Source organism: Panulirus ornatus, chromosome 9 (assembly GCF_036320965.1).
Source record: "Panulirus ornatus isolate Po-2019 chromosome 9, ASM3632096v1, whole genome shotgun sequence".
In the NCBI taxonomy this organism is placed as follows: Eukaryota; Metazoa; Arthropoda; class Malacostraca; order Decapoda; family Palinuridae; genus Panulirus; species Panulirus ornatus.
The window spans coordinates 44,462,648-44,485,366 of NC_092232.1; the positions used below are offsets into that span (position 1 = coordinate 44,462,648).

Sequence of the window (22,719 nt, forward strand, 5' to 3'; positions counted from 1 at the left end):
CCTAAAAACTCATCCAATAGTGAGAAATTCTGATTGAAGTGTGATATTCTGACACATCATTGCTTGATGCCTGCTATCTCATAGGTAACCTAACTCTTTTGAGATATATGACAACCCTGCACAGCACACAAAGGAATTCCAACAGCCACAGACTTTTGGATCCTTTCAATGCTGTTTGTGATAGTGGAAGGTATTAGATACTCCCAGATTAGTGCGGTAAAAGTGAGAAGGTATACGAATATTTCAGAGAGAATAACCTGCATATTGTCAGCATGACTAAGGAAGCACAAATAATGTTAAGTCATAGATGTGAGGGGAAATGTTTATCACATCTATTGTTAGACATATCTGTGGTACTGCTTTCAACCACTCTAATTAACAAATCATTCTGTATGTTATCAATATTGTTGAAGGAAACATACTTCATCTCATTCAAGGTACAACATTTGCCCAGGAGTTTGTATCCATTACTAGGAGTGAAATTAGATGAATCAAGTCTTTAAGGAAAGTCATATATCAAGAAATCAAAGCCTTCAGATGATTTTGAATACTTGCATTAGATCACCTCTTAACCTTCTCTCTTCTGGATTAAATAGATTCATTTGTTTAATCTGCTCTTAAAGGATTTGTTTCTCAGCCCAGGAATCATCTTGGTAGCACAATGTTGAACTCTTTCCATTCTGTCTGTCTTTTTTAGGCAAGGTGACCAAAACTGAACACAGTATTCAAGAAGGGGATGAACTAGTGAATTGTAAAGAGTAAGGATGATTTTCCTGGACTTAGATTCAAAGGCCTTCCTGACTTAGATTCAAAGGCCCTACTTAGGAATCCAAGAATTTTGTGTGCTCTTTTCACTACTTCTGTACATTGTTTTCTTGGTTTTAGTGACCAGAGATTATTGTACCCAAGTCTTTTCCCTCATATACCTTTTGCAGTTCAACAGAATTGATATTGTAGCTTGTATTCTTATTTTTGCTACAGATATGTAAGACTTTGCATTTATCAATTTTTAGATTACTTTCCTATGTATGAGACCTGTCCATCCACTTGTGTATATTAGTTTGAAGCTGTAGACATTCAAGCTCATTTGTAGATTTATTTCCCAGCTTTGTATCATCAGCAAATTTTGATAATTTGCAAAGCAGCCTGTTATCAATATCATTGATATTGTATGAAGGCAAAGGGGATAAAGGTGAGTGTTCAAATTACAGACATATGTTTGTTGAGTATTGCTGGGAAATTATATGAGTGAGTATTGATTGAGAGGGTGAAGGCATGCACAGAGCATCAGATTGGGGAAGAGCATTGTGGTTTCAGAAGTGATAGAGGATGTGTGGATCAGGTGTTTGCTTTGAAGAATGTATGTAAGAAATTCTTAGAAAAACAAATGGATTTGTATGTAGCATTTATGGATCTGGAGAAGGCATATGATAGAGTCGATAGAGATGCTCTGTGGAAGGTACTAAGATTATATGGTGTGGGAAGGCAAGTTGCTAGAAGTAGTGAAAAGTTTTTATTGAGGATGTAAGGCATGTGTACGAGTAGGAAGAGAGGAAAGTGAAGAAAGTTCTCAGTGAATGTCGGTTTGTGGCAGAGGTGCATGATGTCTCCATGGTTGTTTAATTTGTTTATGGATGGGGTTGTTAGGGAGGTGAATGCAGGAGTTTTGGAAAGAGGGGCAAGTATGCAGTCTGTTGTGGATGAGAGGGCTTGAGAAGTGAGTCAGTTGTTCACTGATGATTCAGCATTGGTGGCTGATTCAGGGTGAGAAACTGCAGAAGCTGGTGACTGAGTTTAGGTAAAGTGTGTGAAAGAAGAAAGCTGAGAGTGAATGTGAATAAGAGCAAGGTTGTTAGGTACAGTAGGGTTGAGGGACAAGTCAACTGGGAGGTAAGTTTGAATGAAGAAAAACTGGAAGTGGTGTTTTAGATATCTGGGAGTGGATTTGACAGCGGATGGAACCATGGAAGCGGAAGTGAGTCACAGGGTGGGGGAGGGGGCAAAAGTTCTGGGAGTGTTGAAAAATGTGTGGAAGGCAAGAACATTAGCTCGGAAAGCAAAAATGGGTATGTTTGAAGGAATAGTGGTACCAACAATGTTATATGAAAGCAAAGCGTGGGCTATAGATATGGTTCTGTGGAGGAGGGTGGATGTGCTAGAAATGAGATGTTTGAGGACAATATGTGGTGTGAGGTGGTTTGATCGAATAAGTAATGAAAGGGTAAGAGAGATGTGAGGTAATAAAAATAGTGTGGTTGAGAGAGCAGAAGATGGTGTATCAAAAGGGTTTGGTCACATGGAGAGAATGAGTGAGGAAAGATTGACAAAGAGGATATATGTGTCAGAGGTGGAGGGAACGAGGAGAAGTGGGAGACCAAATTGGAGGTGGAAGGATGGAGTGAAAAAGATTTTGAGCAATCGGGGCCTGAATATGCAGAAGGGTGAAAGGCATGCAAGGAATAGAGTGAATTGGAACGGTGAGGTATACCGGGGTGGATGTGCTGCCAATGGATTGAACCAGGACATGTGAAGCGTCTGGGGTAAACCATGGAAAGTTTTGTGGGGCCTGGATGTGGAAAGGGAGCTTTGGTTTCGGTGCATTATACATGACAGCTAGAGACTAAGTGTGAATAAATGTGGCCTTTGTCTCTTTTCCCAGCGCTACCTCATGTGCGTGCGGGGGGAGGGGGTTGTCATTTCATGTGTGGCAGGGGGGAACAGGAATAAATAAAGGCAACAAGTATGAATTGTGTAGATAAGTGTGTATGTATAGGTCTGTGTGTGTATATGCATGTATACGCTGAAATGTATAGGTGTGTATATGTGCGTGTGTGGATGTGTATGTATATACATGTGTATGTGAGTGGGTTGGGCCATTCTTTTGTTTGTTTTCTTGCACTACCCTGCTAATGCGGGAGACAGCAACAAAGCATAATGAAATGATAAATAAAAATGAATGATTATTTGCTTTGTCGCTGTCTCCTGCATTAGCAAGGTAGCGCAAGGAAACAGATGAAAGAATGGCCCAACCCACCCACATACACATGTATATACATACACATCCACACACGCAATATATACATGCCTATACATCTCAACGTATACATATATATATACACACAGACATATACATATATACTTTTCTTTCTTTTAAACTATTCGCCATTTCCCGCATTAGCGAGGTAGCGCTAAGAACAGAGGACTGGGCCTTTTTTGGAATATCCTCAACTGGCCCCCTCTGTTCCTTCTTTTGGAAAATTTAAAAAAAAAAACGAGAGGGGAGGATTTCCAGCCCCCCGCTCCCTCCCCTTTTAGTCGCCTTCTACGACACGCAGGGAATACGTGGGAAGTATTCTTAATCCCCTATCCCCAGGGATAATACATATATACACATGCACATAATTCATAGTCTGCCTTTATTCATTCCCATCGCCACCCCGCCACACATGAAAATAACCATCCCCTCCCCCCAAATGTGCGCGAGGTAGTGCTAGGAAAAGACAACAAAGGCCACTTTCGTTCACATTCAGTCTCTAGCTGTCATGTAATAATGCACCGAAACCACAGCTCCCTTTCCACATCCAGGCCCTACAGAACTTTCCATGGTTTACCCCAGACACTTCACATGACCTGGTTCAATCCATTGACAGCATGTCGACCCCGGTATACCGCATCGTTCCAATTCACTCTATTCCTTGCATGCCTTTCACCCTCCTGCATGTTCAGGCCCCGATCACTCAAAATCTTTTTCACTCCATCTTTCCACCTCCAATTTGGTCTCCCACTTCTCCTCGTTCCCTCCACCTCTGACACATATATCCTCTTGGTCAATCTTTCCTCACTCATTCTCTCCATGTGATCAAACCAATTCAACACACCCTCTTCTGCTCTCTCAACCACACTCTTTTTATTACCACACATCTCTCTTACCCTATTATTACTTACTCGATCAAACCACCTCACACCACATATTGTCCTCAAACATCTCATTTCCAGCACATCCACCCTCCTCCTCACAACTCTATCCATATCCCATGCCTCACAACCATATAACATTGTTGGAACCACTATTCCTTCAAACATACCCATTTTTGCCATCCGAGATAATGTTCTCGACTCCACACATTCTTCAACGCTCCCAAAACTTTCGCCCCCTCCCCCACCCTATGATTCACTTCCGCTTCCATGGTTCCATCCGCTGCCAAATCCACTCCCAGATATCTAAAACACTTCATTCCTCCAGTTTTTCTCCATTCAAACTTACCTCCCAATTGGTTTCAGAAGTGGTAGAGGATGTGTGGATCAGGTGTTTGCTTTGAAGAATGTATGTGAGAAATACTTAGAAAAGCAAATGGATTTGTATGTAGCATTTATGGATCTAGAGAAGGCATATGATAGAGTTGATAGAGATGCTCTGTGGAAGTTATTCAGAATATATGGTGTGGGAGGCAAGTTGTTAGAAGCAGTGAAAAGTTTCTATCGAGGATGTAAGGCATATGTACTTGTAGGAAGAGAGGAAAGTGATTGGTTCTCAGTGAATGTAGGTTTGCGGCAGGGGTGTGTGATGTCTCCATGGTTGTTTAATCTGTTTATGGATGGGGTTGTTAGGGAGGTGAATGCAAGAGTTTTGGAAAGAGGGGCAAGTACGCAGTCTGTTGTGGATGAGAGAGCTTGGAAAGTGAGTCAATTGTTGTTCGCTGATGATACAGCGCTGGTGGCTGATTTGTGTGAGGAACTGCAGAAGCTGGTGACTGAGTTTGGTAAAGTGTGTGAAAGAAGAAAGCTGAGAGTAAAGATAATTTTTTTTTTTTTTTTTTGCTTTGTCGCTGTCTCCCGCGTTTGCGAGGTAGCGCAAGGAAACAGACGAAAGAAATGGCCCACCCCACCCCCATACACATGTATATACATACGTCCACACACGCAAATATACATACCTACACAGCTTTCCATGGTTTACCCCAGACGCTTCACATGCCTTGATTCAATCCACTGACAGCACGTCAACCCCGGTATACCACATCGCTCCAATTCACTCTATTCCTTGCCCTCCTTTCACCCTCCTGCATGTTCAGGACCCGATCACACAAAATCTTTTTCACTCCATCTTTCCACCTCCAATTTGGTCTCCCTCTTCTCCTCGTTCCCTCCACCTCCGACACATATATCCTCTTGGTCAATCTTTTCTCACTCATTCTCTCCATGTGACCAAACCATTTCAAAACACCCTCTTCTGCTCTCTCAACCACGCTCTTTTTATTTCCACACATCTCTCTTACCCTTACGTTACTTACTCGATCAAACCACCTCACACCACACATTGTCCTCAAACATCTCATTTCCAGCACATCCATCCTCCTGCGCACAACTCTATCCATAGTCCACGCCTCGCAACCATACAACATTGTTGGAACCACTATTCCTTCAAACATACCCATTTTTGCTTTCCGAGATAATGTTCTCGACTTCCACACATTCTTCAAGGCTCCCAGAATTTTCGCCCCCTCCCCCACCCTATGATCCACTTCCGCTTCCATGGTTCCATCCGCTGCCAGATCCACTCCCAGATATCTAAAACACTTTACTTCCTCCAGTTTTTCTCCATTCAAACTCACCTCCCAATTGACTTGACCCTCAACCCTACTGTACCTAATAACCTTGCTCTTATTCACATTTACTCTTAATATATGAGAAAAAAACTGGGTCCAAAGCTGATCTCTGTGACACTCCATTTGTTATGTTTAACCATTCTGAGGCTTGACTATTAATCATAACTCTTTGTTTTATGACCAGTCAACCAATTTCCTGTGCACTGAAGAACAATCCCATCAGTGCCATGTGATTTCATTTTTGAGTAACCTTTAAAGCAAAACCTTATCAAATGCTTTTGAAAATATAATAAGTCAAGCAGATTTATCATACAAGAGCATTTACTTCAAAAACTGTGTTGAGAAAAAATTTGCTTTTTTATTGAGTATTGAGTGGTGATCCTCGAAATGGTTTACAATTCTGTCTTTAACAGTGGTTTCCATTGTTTTTCCAGCAACTGGCACCAAACAAACTTCTGTGCTGTGACTTATTACCTTTCTTGAACATTAGCAAACTTCCATCAATCTGGAACTTTACTTATTACCTTTCTTGAACATAAGCAAACTTCCATTAATCTGGAACTTTTCCCATAGAATTTGACTTATTGAAAAGTGTAGGCAAGGGCTTGAATATCTTATTTTTGCCTCTTTCCTTGTCCTTAGATGAAACTCATCAGGGCCTGCCATTTTATGATATTCATTCTGTTTACTGCAAATAGTATGTCTTCAGTTTTTATGTCAATCTTTGAAAAACATTCTCCTTTTTTGTCAGTGAAACTGAATTTCAGACATGGGTTGTTTTCAGTCATAATTACAGATGCAAAAAAGTCATGGGAACATTGTCTTAAACCAAGTCACCAGTCACCAATTCCATAATTTATGGACCAGTTGACTGTATAATGACTCTCTTGCTTTGTAACATAGATATAAAACTCCTTAGGGTTTCTTTTGTTATTTTCAGCAATATGTTCTTCATATTGTTGTATACATTGTCGTATAACTCTTAAAAATGCCCGCTTTTTACCAGGGGTGAAATGCATTATGGAAATGTCTGTGGTGCCTGGATGTGGACAGGGAGCTGTGGTTTTGGTGCATTACACATGATAGCTAGAGACTGAGTGTGAAAAAATGTGGCCTTTTTTGTCTTTTCCTGGCACTACCTGGCTGAAGCAGAGGGTAGCGATGCTGTTTCCTGTGGAGCGGAGTAGTGCCAGGAATAGATTAAGGCATGCAAGTATGAATGTGTACATGTGTACATATGTATATGTCTGTGTATGTGTATGTATATGTGTATATGTTGATATATATATATATATATATATATATGTGTATATGAGTGGCTGGGCTATTCTTCTTATTTTTCCTGGCACTACCTCGCTGATGCAGGAAATGGCAGTCAAGTAATAAATATAATAAATATAATAAATAATAAATGAATGAATAAAAATGGAATAACTCTGGGAAAACCCAGGACTATCACATACTTAAGTAGATTAGGAAGATCTTATCATCAGCCCATGCCCTCCCCTGTCCACTCAGAACCCTCCCACACCAATGTAAAGAGCACACTACTTTTTTGGGTATTTGTTTCAATGACAAATGATAGACATATTCTGTTAGGAAAAAGTTTTTTGTTCCCACATTGGGGAAGGTACTTTCTAGGGTGCTGCACAATGTAGGGTTAACTTCAGGAATATCATAGGAAGAGGGGAAAGAAGAATGAAGGAAGAGCATTCCATAGGTTCACTGTTTGAGGAAAGAGGAAGGTATCATAATGGTCAGGGCTTTTGTGGCTGATCTCCATAGAAGCTCTAGGAAGCAGCAGCCAGACATGTACCATAGTTCAGTCTTTGGTGGCAGGTATAGGCACTCAGTTCAAGAGAGCTGTAACCTTAATGAAAGATGTGATAGTTAAACAAAGTTCAAGAGAGCTGTAACCTTAATGAAAGATGTGATAGTTGAACAACTGTTTATATCTTATTTGAGAGTCTATTATTCACCATTGTACAAACACAGCTGATGGGAGTGGCAGTTTTTTATGGTAGTGTTAATGGCTTTCCATATCAGGGTCTGGATCTAGTAGCTTTAATAGCATCTAATCTTCTGCGTTTGTACACAAAGAATTCTTCATCATTTATGGATTCATCAGGAAGAAAAGGACCCATTAGTTGTTAAATCCTGGTTTGTCTGCTGCAGGACCTTTGGAGGAGGAGGATTGTCAGAATTAATTTCAGTGATTGGGTTGTTGGTGTGGGTCCTCCTGTGCCTTCCTCATTCTAAAGAAGTGATAAACCCATGTCTGCTAAGAGTGGAGGATTTGTGCCAACATCACCCAATCTCCATCTAGTGCACTCCAAGCTCCTGGAACTTCTCTTTATCATAACTGCATCTTCTGTCAAGAGATTTCTAGATTCAGTTAATATCAACTGGTGCAGGATGCTGGAACTCCCCTTCATCAAGCATCTTCCTCAGCAAAACTCAAATTTTTTCACCTGGCCAGCAGAAAAGGGGTTATTGCAATTGATTACTCTCATTCTAAATGTACTTTGCACATCAGTTGCACTTGTACTAAATTTCTTTTTACCCTTGAGGGATACTCTTTTTGCTAGAAGTGGTTGACAGCCATCACATTTGTGAATGTGCTGTTTGAGTAGCATCTTTTACTGTAATTTTGAAGAGTAGTCATTATCTTGTGAAGTATACCCACATTCAACACGAAAAAAGGAAAGGAAGAGCCCCTTTCTTTTCATGGACTGACAAGGGGTTGATTCAGGAACTTTGTTTTAGGGATATAGGTCTCATGTGAAAGACTCTACATTGAAGTTAAGACTTTTATATTTGCAAAATCCAGTTGGACCTTTGATTCAAGAGCATGATACTAGAGACTACTGTTCTTTGTTTAGTCAGTGGTTAACACTCTGGTTGTCTCTTCCAACCTTCCAAAGAGGAAAGAAGGACTTTCTAATTCCAGTAAGAGGAAACTTTACCTTCTAAAGAAAAATAAACAGTTTGATACTTGACTATCAGTACACTCATCCCATTTATATTTACATCCCATAGCAATAAATTTCACACTTCATGAAAGTGGAGAATTGGGGAACAGATTTTTATAACACCCTCTGAACTTTATTGTTGCAACAAATTTGAACAAGACAACACATTTTGGAGTAGAACTGCAGGTGGAAAGGGCAGAAGCATCCCCTGCCACACACCACCTTACAACCAAGGGGTTAGCAAAAGTCTGTTCCTACCTGTACAAGGCTGAGGCAAATAGTGATATGAATCCAAACCATGAACTTGACCTTGTGCTGTCTAGTGCTTACAAATGCTTCATGGGAACTTTGTAGGAAGAAAGCAGCTTGCCACACAGATGAAACTGGAGAGGCATTCAAAAGGCATAAACTGACATCACTAGTTTATGCCTTTGATGTAATTACCCAGTAAGTAGTTCTTATGCTAGATTTTTCACATGTATATTACTTAAGGGTTAGATGTAGGAAATTATTGCTTCCATTGTTTAATGGGTTTCAGTTGCTCATATAACAGCTTTTTGCATAATTTCTGTTATGTGAGATAGCGTGATAAATGAGAATGTAGCGATGCGCTATGACTATAATGTTTAGAGGTAATTGTTTATTGAACTGCCTTGCAACTTCATACAGAAGGGAAGTAGGATTCATCAGATGAGTAGAAAAATGAGTTTTCATATCCAGGATAATGGTATATCTGTGTAGTATACTCTCTTTATTTGCTTTTTTTTCAGAAAGCTATTGCATACCTCTTCCCATCTGGATTATTTGAACCACGTGCTCGTCCTCACATGAAACATCCAAGCAAAGTTTTTCAAGAGAGAAAAGCTGCAGAATTTGATGAAACCGGAAGGCCATTCCATACCATGTTTTACACAGGCTTTCCAGGCTATTACCAAGTTTTACATGTATGTAAATATCCTGTTATTTTTTTGTGGTATTACCTTTTCTTATTCCTTTCATATTTCTATCATTAAAGAATTTTGTTATGCCTAATATCTGAGTGTGCAGCTGCTGAATTTATTATGTATGCTAATAATGAATTGTGGTAATTTGTCTCAATATAAAGATTATTATGATTTATCTGTGTTTGATTTTCTAACTAATTAGCCACTCTAAACTTTCTTCATAATTGTACCATTTTATATTATCTTACGGTTTTATCTCAGGATTGATTCTTATTGATACATATGTTTAGTGTGCTATGAAAACACTGGAAGTTTTTAAAAGGAGTAGAATTGTTTGATTACTTATACTGTTTTTACTTCCATCTCATAATTATTGAATACCATTGTTTTCTTCAGGACTTAGTTGCAAAAGTGCGTGAGCTGGATAGTTTTGGTGACCGAATGATGCGATACAGTATACATCATGATAAAGAGACAACATTGTAAGTTGAAAGACCTATGATAAACAATTTACAGTATGAAAATGAGTGGGCGTGCATCCTCTTAGGCTGCATAGGTTTGCTTACGTAAAGTCATACAACACTGTAGAAAGTTAATCACTCTTCTAAATATTAAGGGCCTCACTTAGGTGCTTTTGTATTGTTTGTATCATGCATCACAAACAGTTCTACTGTTGTAGCTTTGAGTTGTCTTATATAAAGGGTATCTGTGCCCCCCGAGGAAATGGAATAGACTTGATTATGGAAGAAAGGGATTGTTCTGTTTTCTACTGATAATTCTTTCTTACAGGCTATTTTCATACTGCAGTACATTTCTGTTCTGCCATATTTTCTGAAAGTTCTTATTCTCGATTGCCTTTTCATATGCAATTTTATTTCAGTCTCTTCTGCATTCTTTTTTCCTCTTCTACTTTCCATTATAACATGACAGCTAGAGACTGAGTGTGAACGAATGTGGCCTTTGTTTTCTTTTCCTAGTGCTACCTTGCGCACATGAGGGGGGAAGGGGTTGTTTTTTTATATGTGGCGGGATGGCGATGGGAATGAATAAAGGCAGACATTATGAATTATGTACATGTGTATATATGTATATGTCTGTGTGTATTTATATGTATACGTTGTGATGTATAGGTATGTATACTTGTGTGTGTGGATGTGTATGTATATACATGTGTATTTGGGTGGGTTGGGCCATTTCTTTCATCTGTTTCCTTGCGCTACCTCGCTAACGCGGGAGACAGCGAGAAAGCAAAATAGAATAGAATAGACTTTCCATTATGATATATGCTGCATCATGCCTCATTCTTGTAACAATATATGTTAAGTTCTTTTGTGCAATCATTTGCCATCTACAAACGTGTAGACTGAAATCTGATTACTATTCCATTTCTATCATTTTGAACACTGGTGCTGGGACTTCAGTGCCTTAAGTCATAAAGTTGTTTTGTGACCAAAAGGATTGAGAAAAATTCTTAAACTACTCATGTTTGAATGTGTGGAATTTTCTTTGTGACATGGGTAGATAAGTCAAAGTTGCTTTTATTCACACGCGTCTGCCATTTCCCACTTTAGTGAGGTAACACCGGGAACCAGCAAGAAATTGCATCATTTGTTCACATCCTTTCTTTACCTGTCATGTAAACACACTGAAACCAGAGCCCCTTCTCCACAGCTAAGCTGCACAAATCTTTCCATGGTTTTCCATGAGAACTTAAAGTGTGCTGGTGTAACCCACTGACAACACATCACCCCCTGTGCACAACACTGCTCCAGTTTGCTCTATCCTAAGTATGCCTCTCACCCTTCAGCATGTTCAGGCTTCTTTGACATCATCATTGCACATATTTCTTGATCTTTCCCCTCCCCTTGCTTTTCCTCCACTTCTCACACATACATTTTCCCATTCACTTTCTCTTATCACTCATCTTCTCTATATTTCAAAACCATTTCAGCACACCCTGTTCATCTCTCCCTGTCATACTCTGCTGACTACCGCACCTTTCATTTGTGCTGTCATTCCTTACATGATTATCTCTCCTCACACAGCCATTTGTCCTCAGTCATTTCATTTCCAACATATCAATACTTTTCTACTCTTTTGCATTTAGATTCTAGGACTAGCACCCATACAGCACCCTCAGGAACCCTAGTACCATCAAACATGCCTGTCTTTGTCTTCACAGACAGTGACCTCTCTTTTCACACACTTCTCAGTATGCCCAGGATCGTTACCTCCTCACGCACTGTGTGGTTCACTTCAGCTCCCTGAGTCCCAACCATTGCCTTGTCCACTCCTGGGTATCTGTAGTGCTCCACTTCCTAGGTTCTCTCCTTTCAGACTCATAGTCAAAACAGCTTATTTCATTTCGTGCTAAACCTCATGACTTTACTTTTTTCCTTGCTAAAGCTTATAACCTTACTATTATTTACATTGATTCCCATCTTATTCCTTTAACACAATCTCTCAGACTTTGTCACTAGCTTTTGCTGTTTTTTTTTTACTTGAATCTGCCATCAGAACCATGGCATCCACAAACAGCACCTGACTCACCTTTCAGGCCCCCTACTCAGCTACCTCACTCCAGCATACAGTGGACCTACCCTTCTCTCCTGGACCATTACATTTACTGCCTTCCCCCTCCCATCCATAAGCAGATTGAACAACCATGGTGACATCACACACCTTTGACACAGACCCATATACACGTGGAACCACGCATCCTACTCTCCTCCTGCTCTTCCTCATACACACACACACACACACACACCTTACTATTTTAACCCATGGATGCATAATGTGTTCCTATTTACCCCAGCATCGCCAAAATGTTCTTTTTCATATAGGTGCTTGAAACAGGTTTGCACCTTGTGACTTTTCATAATTTATCATTCTCTTTCAGTGAATGCCTTTGTAACTCTCAACAGTTTTGATTTAGTGTTATGGACCAATTTACCATCAGTGTATGGCTGGAGTCTAATTGATCCCAAGTTATTCATTTGATATATATGAGCTTTATCTTCTAAATATGAGCAGTACAAATTATATGATTGTTGTAATAATGCAAAACTATATCATTTTATTAGAAATGCTCTAATAAACAAAACATTTATGTACACAGTAGATGAATTAGTTTTTTTCCAGAACATTACGTTTATTGAGTATTCAGAATAATACATGTATTGAACACATTCTATAAGCAAGTGCTTAGGTCTTGCTGTAAGGGTTGCGTCAGTACAACAGTAACTTCTGGCAGTTTCTTGTCACCTTGCTATACCTCTAACATGTCTCATCAGAAAAATATGAATGAGGAACAAATTAGGGATCTATTAGCAACTAGCGACATAGACGAAGAATTGGATGATACAGATGATGACAAATTTTTACTTCCTCCTGGTGACACTTCAGTTGACATTTCTGATACAGATGACGATATTACTGGTGATGATTGTCAAGCAGATGTTACTGCTATGATCTCATGCTGCCAGAAGAGATGACGAGTTTATGTATGCACCATCAGGAGATAAGTGGTGTTTGACAGCTCTATCTGCTCAAGGTTGTATGGCCCCATTGAATATTTTGACAACACGCTCTGGAATTACTTCATATGCTGCTAGTAGAATAACTCAAGACTCATCTTCTGCTTTTGGCCTTATCTTCCACAACAGTATGATGACTACTATTATGAATGAGATGAATAGGCAAGGAAAACAGACAAACAATAGCCAGAAACTATTGACACTTGAACTTCATGCTCGTGTAGGCTTGTGTATTCTAAGAAGAGTCCACAGAAGCAAAAATCAAGCAGTGTGGCAGTTGTGGAATCCCTCATTTGGCCCTCTTATATTTTCCAGAACCATGGCAATCCACAGATTTGAAGAGATTTGCAGAGCATTACGTTTTGATAATCCAGCTACACGAAACAGTAAACTGTCTAGGGGTAAACTCACTGCTGTTTGCTTGCTGTTGTAGAAAATTCTCAATGATGCTACCAGCATAGTGAGTGTGTTACTGCCGATGAGCATTTGTATCTGTATAGGGGACATTGTAGGTACATTCAGTACATGCCATCAAAAACTGCCAAATATGGTCTAAAATTCTGGGATCTGGCAGATGCTGACACTTACTATGTATAAAATATTGAAAGATTAAGAGAGGACTCATGAATTAGGAATGCATGTTGTACTAAAGCTCACAACTCACTTGCATGGAACTGGAAGAAATATCACATGTGACTTTTTTTTTTCACCTGCTTGAACTTAGCTAGAGAGCTTGCATCACTAAAAGTGTCATTAGTGGGGACTGTTCATGGTAACAGAAGGGAAGTGCTGAAGGAACTGTAGGAGATAAAGCAGAAATTATGAAAATATTTTTGCCTATAGTGAAGAAAGAGTGCAAATGGTGTCATATAAGGCCAAGAGAAATAAGATTGTGTTTTACTGTCAAACCAGCACAAAGATTAGAAGTTGAGTGATTGGAACAAAAAGAAACCAGAAGTGATACTGTATTATGATTAATTCAACTAAAGGAGGTGTTGACTGTGTAGATGAGAGAGTCGGTACTTACAGTGTCAAATACACAAGTAAGAGATGGCATGCTCCTGTTTGGTGCAACTTGGTTGATCTGGCATGTTACAATGCATTTGTTCACTAAACATGCGTGTTTCCAGATCATCACAGGGACAAGAGCCACAGGAGACAACTTTTTCTTTCAGAACTGGGCATGGCTTTGAGTCTCAAGTACCCAGATGCTAGGAATGCTGGTGCTGCTTCATGCATTTCAGGACAGGACTGAGTTACTGCATCTGTTTCCTCAAAGAAACGTTGAAGATGTTCATTGTGTTCAAGGAATAAAGATATAAAAACTGGTGCAAAAAGCAAGCTGTGTTGTGAATTTGTATGCCCTGAACATTATTTTGTAACATGTCACTCATGTGGTGAAGTAGGCCTCACAGTGGCATTTTATGTTCATTTAAAGGAGGCAAGTTTCCATTTGTAAGTTGTGTTGTTTTTTGTCGAATTTGTATTATTTTGTTTCAAAATGATTTTAATTTTTGCATCAGTTGTCAGATATCACATATGGTTGTATCCAATACACTTGATTTATATATTTCCTTCTGATTATAAGTTGAAAAATATTGGATTAGGTGAAATTGATCCCAGTCATGCAGTGATGTAGAATGGAAATGTCATGCATCCACAGGGAAATAAAAATTCCTGAATACTTCTATTATCTCTCTTCCTTCTACTCTCCTCAAAGTGTCTCTCAGTCCTATCATACACTTCCTCCACAGAGGGAGCCTGGCTTTTGTAGGGGCTGGGTTGGATAACAAGCCCAACCCCCTAGGCCCAGTGCTTAGGTCCCTCACCACCGGTGGGTTTAATCTCAAACAACAAACAATTCCTCTAGATCCATAATTATATATAAGTATTTGTGTATATTTTTTTTTTTTTTTTTTTTATACTTTGTCGCTGTCTCCCGCGTTTGCGAGGTAGCGCAAGGAAACAGACGAAAGAAATGGCCCAACCCCCCCCCCCCCCATACACATGTGCATACACACATCCACACACGCAAATATACATACCTACACAGCTTTCCATGGTTTACCCCAGACGCTTCACATGCCTTGATTCAATCCACTGACAGCACGTCAACCCCTGTATACCACATCGCTCCAATTCACTCTATTCCTTGCCCTCCTTTCACCCTCCTGCATGTTCAGGCCCCGATCACACAAAATCTTTTTCACTCCATCTTTCCACCTCCAATTTGGTCTCCCTCTTCTCCTCGTTCCCTCCACCTCCGACACATATATCCTCTTGGTCAATCTTTCCTCACTCATTCTCTCCATGTGCCCAAACCATTTCAAAACACCCTCTTCTGCTCTCTCAACCACGCTCTTTTTATTTCCACACATCTCTCTTACCCTTACGTTACTTACTCGATCAAACCACCTCACACCACACATTGTCCTCAAACATCTCATTTCCAGCACATCCATCCTCCTGCGCACAACTCTATCCATAGCCCACGCCTCGCAACCGTACAGCATTGTTGGAACCACTATTCCTTCAAACATACCCATTTTTGCTTTCCGAGATAATGTTCTCGACTTCCACACATTTTTCAAGGCTCCCAAAATTTTCGCCCCCTCCCCCACCCTATGATCCACTTCCGCTTCCATGGTTCCATCCGCTGACAGATCCACTCCCAGATATCTAAAACACTTCACTTCCTCCAGTTTTTCTCCATTCAAACTCACCTCCCAATTGACTTGACCCTCAACCCTACTGTACCTAATAACCTTGCTCTTATTCACATTTACTCTTAACTTTCTTCTCCCACACACTTTACCAAACTCAGTCACCAGCTTCTGCAGTTTCTCACATGAATCAGCCACCAGCGCTGTATCATCAGCGAACAACAACTGACTCACTTCCCAAGCTCTCTCATCCCCAACAGACTTCATACTTGCCCCTCTTTCCAGGACTCTTGCATTTACCTCCCTAACAACCCCATCCATAAACAAATTAAACAACCATGGAGACATCACACACCCCTGCCGCAAACCTACATTCACTGAGAACCAATCACTTTCCTCTCTTCCTACACGTACACATGCCTTACATCCTCGATAAAAACTTTTCACTGCTTCTAACAACTTGCCTCCCACACCATATATTCTTAATACCTTCCACAGAGCATCTCTATCAACTCTATCATATGCCTTCTCCAGATCCATAAATGCTACATACAAATCCATTTGCTTTTCTAAGTATTTCTCACATACATTCTTCAAAGCAAACACCTGATCCACACATCCTCTACCACTTCTGAAACCGCACTGCTCTTCCCCAATCTGATGCTCTGTACATGCCTTCACCCTCTCAATCAATACCCTCCCATATAATTTACCAGGAATACTCAACAAACTTATACCTCTGTAATTTGAGCACTCACTCTTATCCCCTTTGCCTTTGTACAATGGCACTATGCACGCATTCCGCCAATCCTCAGGCACCTCACCATGAGTCATACATACATTAAATAACCTTACCAACCAGTCAACAATACAGTCACCCCCTTTTTTAATAAATTCCACTGCAATACCATCCAATCCTGCTGCCTTGCCGGCTTTCATATATTTTTGCATTATATATTTGCCGATTTGTAGGTAAGAAAGTATTTGGAATATCACACATTCACACACATGTACTGTGCATCTATCTATCTATCTATCTATAGAGATGCTTTTTGGAAGGTCTTAAGAGCATATGGTGTGGGAGGTAAGCTACTAGAAACAGTGAAATTTTTATCAAGGATAAGTCATGTGTACAAATAGGAAGAGAGGAGAGTGATTGGTTCCCAGTGAAGGTTGGTCTGTGGCAGGGGTGTGTGATATGCCATGGTTGTTTAATTTGTTTATGGATGGGGTGGTTAGGAAGTTAAATGCAAGAGTTTTGGGGAGAGGGACAAGTATTCAGTCTGATGAGGATGAGATGGCCTGGGAGGTGAGTCAATTGTTGTTCGCCAATGATACAGCTCTGGTTGCTGATTCGAGTGAGAAACTTTAGAAGTTGGTGGCTGAGTTTGGAAAAGTGTGTGAAAGAAGAAAGTGGAGAGTAAATGTGAATAAGAGCAAGGTTATTGGGCTCAGTAGGGATGAGGGACAAGTTAATTGGGATGTAAGTTTGAATGGAGGAAAATTGGATGAAGTGAAGTATTTTAAAATGGGAGTGGACTTAGCAGCAATTGGAACCATGGAAGCAGAATTGAGTCATAGGTTGGGGGAGTTGGCAAAGGATCTGGGAACGATGAAGACTGTGTGGAATGCAAGAATATTATCTTGGAGAGCTAAAATGGGTATGTGTGAAGGAGTAGTAGTTCCAACAATATTATATGGTTGCAAGGCATAGGGTTGTATGGAGGAGGGTGGGTGTGTTGGAAATGAAATGTTTGAGGACAATATGTGGTGTGAGGTGATTTGATCGGGTAAGTAATAAATAGGGTAAGAGAGATTTGTGGAAATATAAAGAGTGTGGTTGAGAGAGCAGAAGAGGGTGTGTTGAAATGGTTTGGACATATGGAGAGAATGAGTAAGGAAAGATTGACAAAGAGGATGTATGTGTCAGAAATGGAGGGAACAAGGAGAAGTGGGAGACCAAATTGGAAGGGGAAGGATGGAGTGAAATTGATTTTGAGTGATCAGGGCCTAAACACACAGGAGGGTGAGAGGCATGGGACAAGCCACAGAGGTCAAGAATCCAGATGTGGAAATAAGTTATTTGATACGAGCATGTGGAATGACTAGATGGAATCAAGAAAGTATTATGGGGTGTATGAGAGATTTGGTGTGGCAGGGAATGAATTGTGAAGTGGTAGAGTTGGTGAAACATAATACTGTGAGGTGGTTTGGGCATGCAGAAAGAATGCAAGATGGGAAGAGTTTACAAGAAGGAGAATGTATTGTAGTACAATGAAAGTGGTTGGTGTGAGAGGAAGACTACCTATTACATGGCAAAATAGAGTGGAAGAGTACTGAAGGGAGAAATGGGGGATGACTGTGTGACATGGTTTATGTGAGGGAGGCATGTAAGGACAGGGATAAGTAGATACTCATTTACCATAGCCACTCCCTTGATGGGAGTTCCTAGAAGGAAGAGGTATCAAAGATATAGATAGGTAGATAGGCAGTTCATATTACACCACCTAGAATTTATTATTGATATCAAGGATGTTGTGATCTTTAATTTTTTTTTCTATAACCAAACATCATGTTAGACTAATCAGACTTTACCCCAGATAGAAAGGAACTTCATGTCATTGTGATAAATATTTTTCATTTTTTGAATAACTGAACCTCTCATATCTTTGATATAATATTATGATTAGTATGAATTTCAGTTTGTTTCATTGTGAGTAAATATTACTTTTTTATATTTTTAGGAATGTTGGGGGTACAGATTGGATTACAAAAGAGCAGCTTGAAAGTATCCTTCTCGAAAAGCTAAGAGATGAGCAGGTAACTATTAAGTTTTAGTTGATTTTGAATTAAAGAATTAAAAGAGAGTAATATTATTCTGAAACATGATAGACACAGTGTCTAAAAGACATAAGATTAAATTTACAAAACTGTCCTTAAAAGTGTGTGGTAAAGAACATGAATTGAAAATTTAAGGTGCATGTACCAAGTAGGTATTAAACTGTTTAGAAGCACTACAGAGTAGCAGATCTACACTCAGGAAGTTTGGCTCCTTCACCAGCTTGTGGAATGGAAGATCCCAGTTCTGCCAAACCTATTTTCTTAAAAAATGCATACCTTTATGATATGGTCTTTAACAAAGAATTGATCACCCATCACAAGTTACTGATTGTCACATCCTCTCCTCAAACATGCATAGCATGTAGATCTGCTACTCTGTAGTGCTTCTAAACAGTTTAATACCTACTTGGTACATGCACCTTAAATTTTCAATTCATGTTCTTTACCACACACTTTTAAGGACAGTTTTGTAAATTCAATCTTATGTCTTTAAGTGAACCCTTTCACTATAGTATCACTATTTCTGTCCCCTATTTTAAGTTTGTAGGAGTCGTTGGAGAGGCCATTACTCTACTATATGAGCCCTCCCTCTCATTGGAAGTGGAGTTTTGCAGATTCAAGTGAGAAACTGCACTTTAGTGACTGAGTTTAGAAGAACGTATGAAAGAATGAAGTTCAAAGTATATGTTAATAAAAGCAAGATTGGATTTAGCTGGGTATAGAGACAGGTTATTTGGGATGTGAGTTTGTTTGGAGAACATTGGAGGAAGTGAAGTGTTTTAGATATATTTTTTTATTTATTACACTTTGTCGCTGTCTCCCCAGGTGTTTTAGATACCTGGGAGTAAACATAGCAGTATATAGAACAGTGGAAGCAGAAGTCAGTCATTGGGTGGGTGAGAGGTTGAAGGTTCTGGGAGCATTGAAGAATGTGTGGAAAGAGGTCATTATCTGGGGGATGAAAGTGATATGTTTGTAGGTATAGTAGACCCAATGATGTATGGAGGTGAGATATGGGCAGAAGATGAAGATGTGCAGAGGGGGCTCGACGTGTTAAAAATGAAATGTGGGACAATATGTGGTGTGGTTTGATTGAGTAGTAAAAGGGTAAGAGAGAGTTATGGTTATAAGAAGTTTGGTGGAAAGAGCTGAAGAGGGTGTGCTGAAATGGTTTGGACATTTGGAGAGGATGAATGAGAAAAGGTTGACAAAGAGGATATATGTGTCTGAAGTGTAAAGAACAAGGAGAATCAGGAGACAAAGTTGGAGATGGAAGGATGGAGTGAAAAGTATTTTGATTGACTGGGGTCTGAACATGCATGGGATAGAGTGAATTGCAAAAATGTGGTATACAGGGGTTGACGTGCTGTCAATGAGCTGAACCGTAGCATGTGAAATGGCTGGGGGAAACCATGGAAAGGTCTTCAGGGCCTGGCTGGGGATAGGGGCTGTAGTTTTGGTGCATTGCACATTACAGCTAGAAAATGGATGGGAGCAGATGCATTTATTTTCATCTGTTCCTTGTACTACCTAACCCATGCAAGAAATAGGTAACACGTATGAAAAAATATATATAATTAGGAAGTGGTAGCAGGTAGTGATGATAGGGTGACAGATGTAGGATGTTTGGGTCAGAGAGGTTGACAAAGAGGATACATGTGTCAGAAGTAGAAGGAACATGGAGAAGGGGGAGACCAAATTGTAAATGGAAGGTTGGAGTGAAAAAGATTTAAAGCTATTGGGGCCTGAACACGCAGGAAAGTGAGAGTGGTGTATAGGATAGAGTGACAAAGAAGTTTGAAAAAATATATATAAATGGAAAGTGGTAACAGGTAGTGATGAAGGGATGAGGAGATGAGGTTAATATTTTGAAGGACAGATGAATATGTTTGATGATAGGGTGGCAGATGGAGGGAGTTTGGGTTGGAGAGGTTGACAAAGGGAGTATACCAAGAGTGGAGGCAAAAAGGAGAAGGGTTAGACCAAATTGGAGATGGAAGGATAGAATGAAAAAGATACAGGAGGGTGAAGGGCTTGCACAGGATAGAGAAAAATGGAATTATGTTGTATATAAGGGTCACCATACTGTCAGTGGACTGAAACAGAGCATTTCAAGCAACCAGAGAAAACCATGGAAAGGTCTGTAGGGCATAGTTGTGGATAGGGGCAGTGTTTTTAGTGTATTGAACATGAAAGCTAGAGAATGGATTTAAGCAAATGCAACTTCTTCATTTATTCCTAGCACTACTTTGTTAACTCAGAAAATGGAGATCAAGCATGAAAAAATATACATATATTTTTCATACTTGATCACCATTTTCCACATTGTGAGGTAGTGCCCAGAACAGATGAAGGAAAGCTGCATTTCCTCACATCCATTTTCTAGCTGCCATGTGTAATGCCTCAATCCACAGCTCCTTATTTTACAGCTAGGCTTTACAGACCTTTCCATGGTTTACGCAGGACACTTCACATGCCCTGGTTCAGTTCACTGAGAGCCCGTCAACCTCTGTATACTTCATAATTCCAATTCTCTATCCATTTTTATACTACATAATTCTAGTTCTCTCTATCCATTACACTCCTTTCACTCTTGTTCATGTTCAGGCCCCAATCACTCAAAATCTTCTCTCCATCCTTGCATATCTAATTTGGTTTCCCTCTTCTTGTTCCCTTCACTTCTGATGCATATGTCCTCTTTGTTAACCTTCCCTCATTCATTCTTTCTATACTTTTTATTGCTACACCTCCCTCTTACCCTTTTATTACTTAAACGATCAAACCACCTCACACCACATATTGTCCTCAGACATTTATTTTCCAACACATTCACCCTCCTCTGCATATTCTCATCTATATCCCATGTCTTGCGTCCATATACTGTTAGGACTACTATACCTTCAAAAACACCCATTTTTGTCCCACCAAGTAACGATCTGTCTCTCCACACATTCTTCAGTGCTTCTAGAACCTTAGCCAGACATCCACCCTTTGACCCTCTTCTGTTTCCATGGTTTTGTTTGCTACCATGTCCACACCCAGTTATTGAAAACACTTCACTATCTCCAATTTTTCTCCACTCAATCTTAAACCCCAATAAACCTGACCCTGTACCCTGCTGAACCTAATAACCTTACTTTTATTCTCATTTTTTCCCGACTTCCTCCTTTCAAACATTCTTTCAAATTCAGTCATTAACTTTGCTGTTTCTGACTTGAATCTACTGCCTGTCCTGTATCATCTGCAAATTATAACTGACTTGATTTGCAGGCCCTCTCATCCCATGCAGACTGCATCCGCCCCTCTCTCCAAGACTCTTCCATTTAATTCCCAGACCACCCCATCCACAAATGGATGGGGTGGCATTGGAAATGGATAATGACAAATAGGTATGAGTGTAGTAAATAACGTACATATGATATGAGAACAAACAGGAACATCAGGTAGTGATGAAGTGAGGAGATAGAACGAGTGTTTTGAAGGTTTGTTAAATGTAGTTGAATATAGAGTGGCAAATGTACAGTGTTTTAATTGAGATGGTGTGCGAAGTGAGAGAGTCAGGGAGAGTGGTTTGTTGAAGAGAGAAGAGGTGGTGAAAGCCTTGTAGAAGATGAAATCTGGCAAGGCGGCAGATTTTGATGTTATTGCAGTTGAATTTATTGAGAAAGTATGTGACTGTGTTGTTGAATGGTTGGTAAGAATATTCAGTGTATGTATGGATCATGGTGAAGTGCCTGAGGATTGGTAGAATGCATGTATAGTGCTGTTGTACAAATGCAAAGGGGATAAAGGTGAGGGTTCAAACTATAGAGGCATAAGTTTGTTGAGTATTCATGGAAAATCGTATGGAAAGGTGTTGTACAGAGCATCACATAGGGGAGTAGCAGTGTGGTTTCAGAAGTGGTTGAGGATGTGTGGATCAGGTGTTTGCTTTGAAGAATGTATATGAAAAATACTTCAAAAAACAGATGGATTTGTATATATCATTTATGGATCTGGAGAGGACATACAATAGGGTTGATAGAGATGCTTTATGAAAAGACTTAAGAGTATATGGTGTGGTAGGTAAGCTACTAGAAGCAGTGAAAAGTTTTTTCAAGGGTGTAAGGCATGTGTATGAGTAGGAAAGAAGGAAAATGATTGGTTCCCAGTGAAGG

The 22,719-nt window shown here is 39.8% G+C and overlaps 1 protein-coding gene across 1 annotated transcript in view; it reads left to right on the forward strand.

The window, feature by feature from the left end:
* The window catches only part of mRpS9 (mitochondrial ribosomal protein S9), a 59,083-nt gene that overhangs the window by 24,336 nt on the left and 12,028 nt on the right, over positions 1-22,719 (forward strand). Inside the window, exons 4-6 of the mRNA XM_071665111.1 lie at positions 9,349-9,522; positions 9,919-10,004; positions 18,466-18,541. Coding sequence (XP_071521212.1) covers positions 9,349-9,522; positions 9,919-10,004; positions 18,466-18,541 — 336 coding nt within the window. The remainder of the gene's footprint in view (positions 1-9,348; positions 9,523-9,918; positions 10,005-18,465; positions 18,542-22,719) is intronic.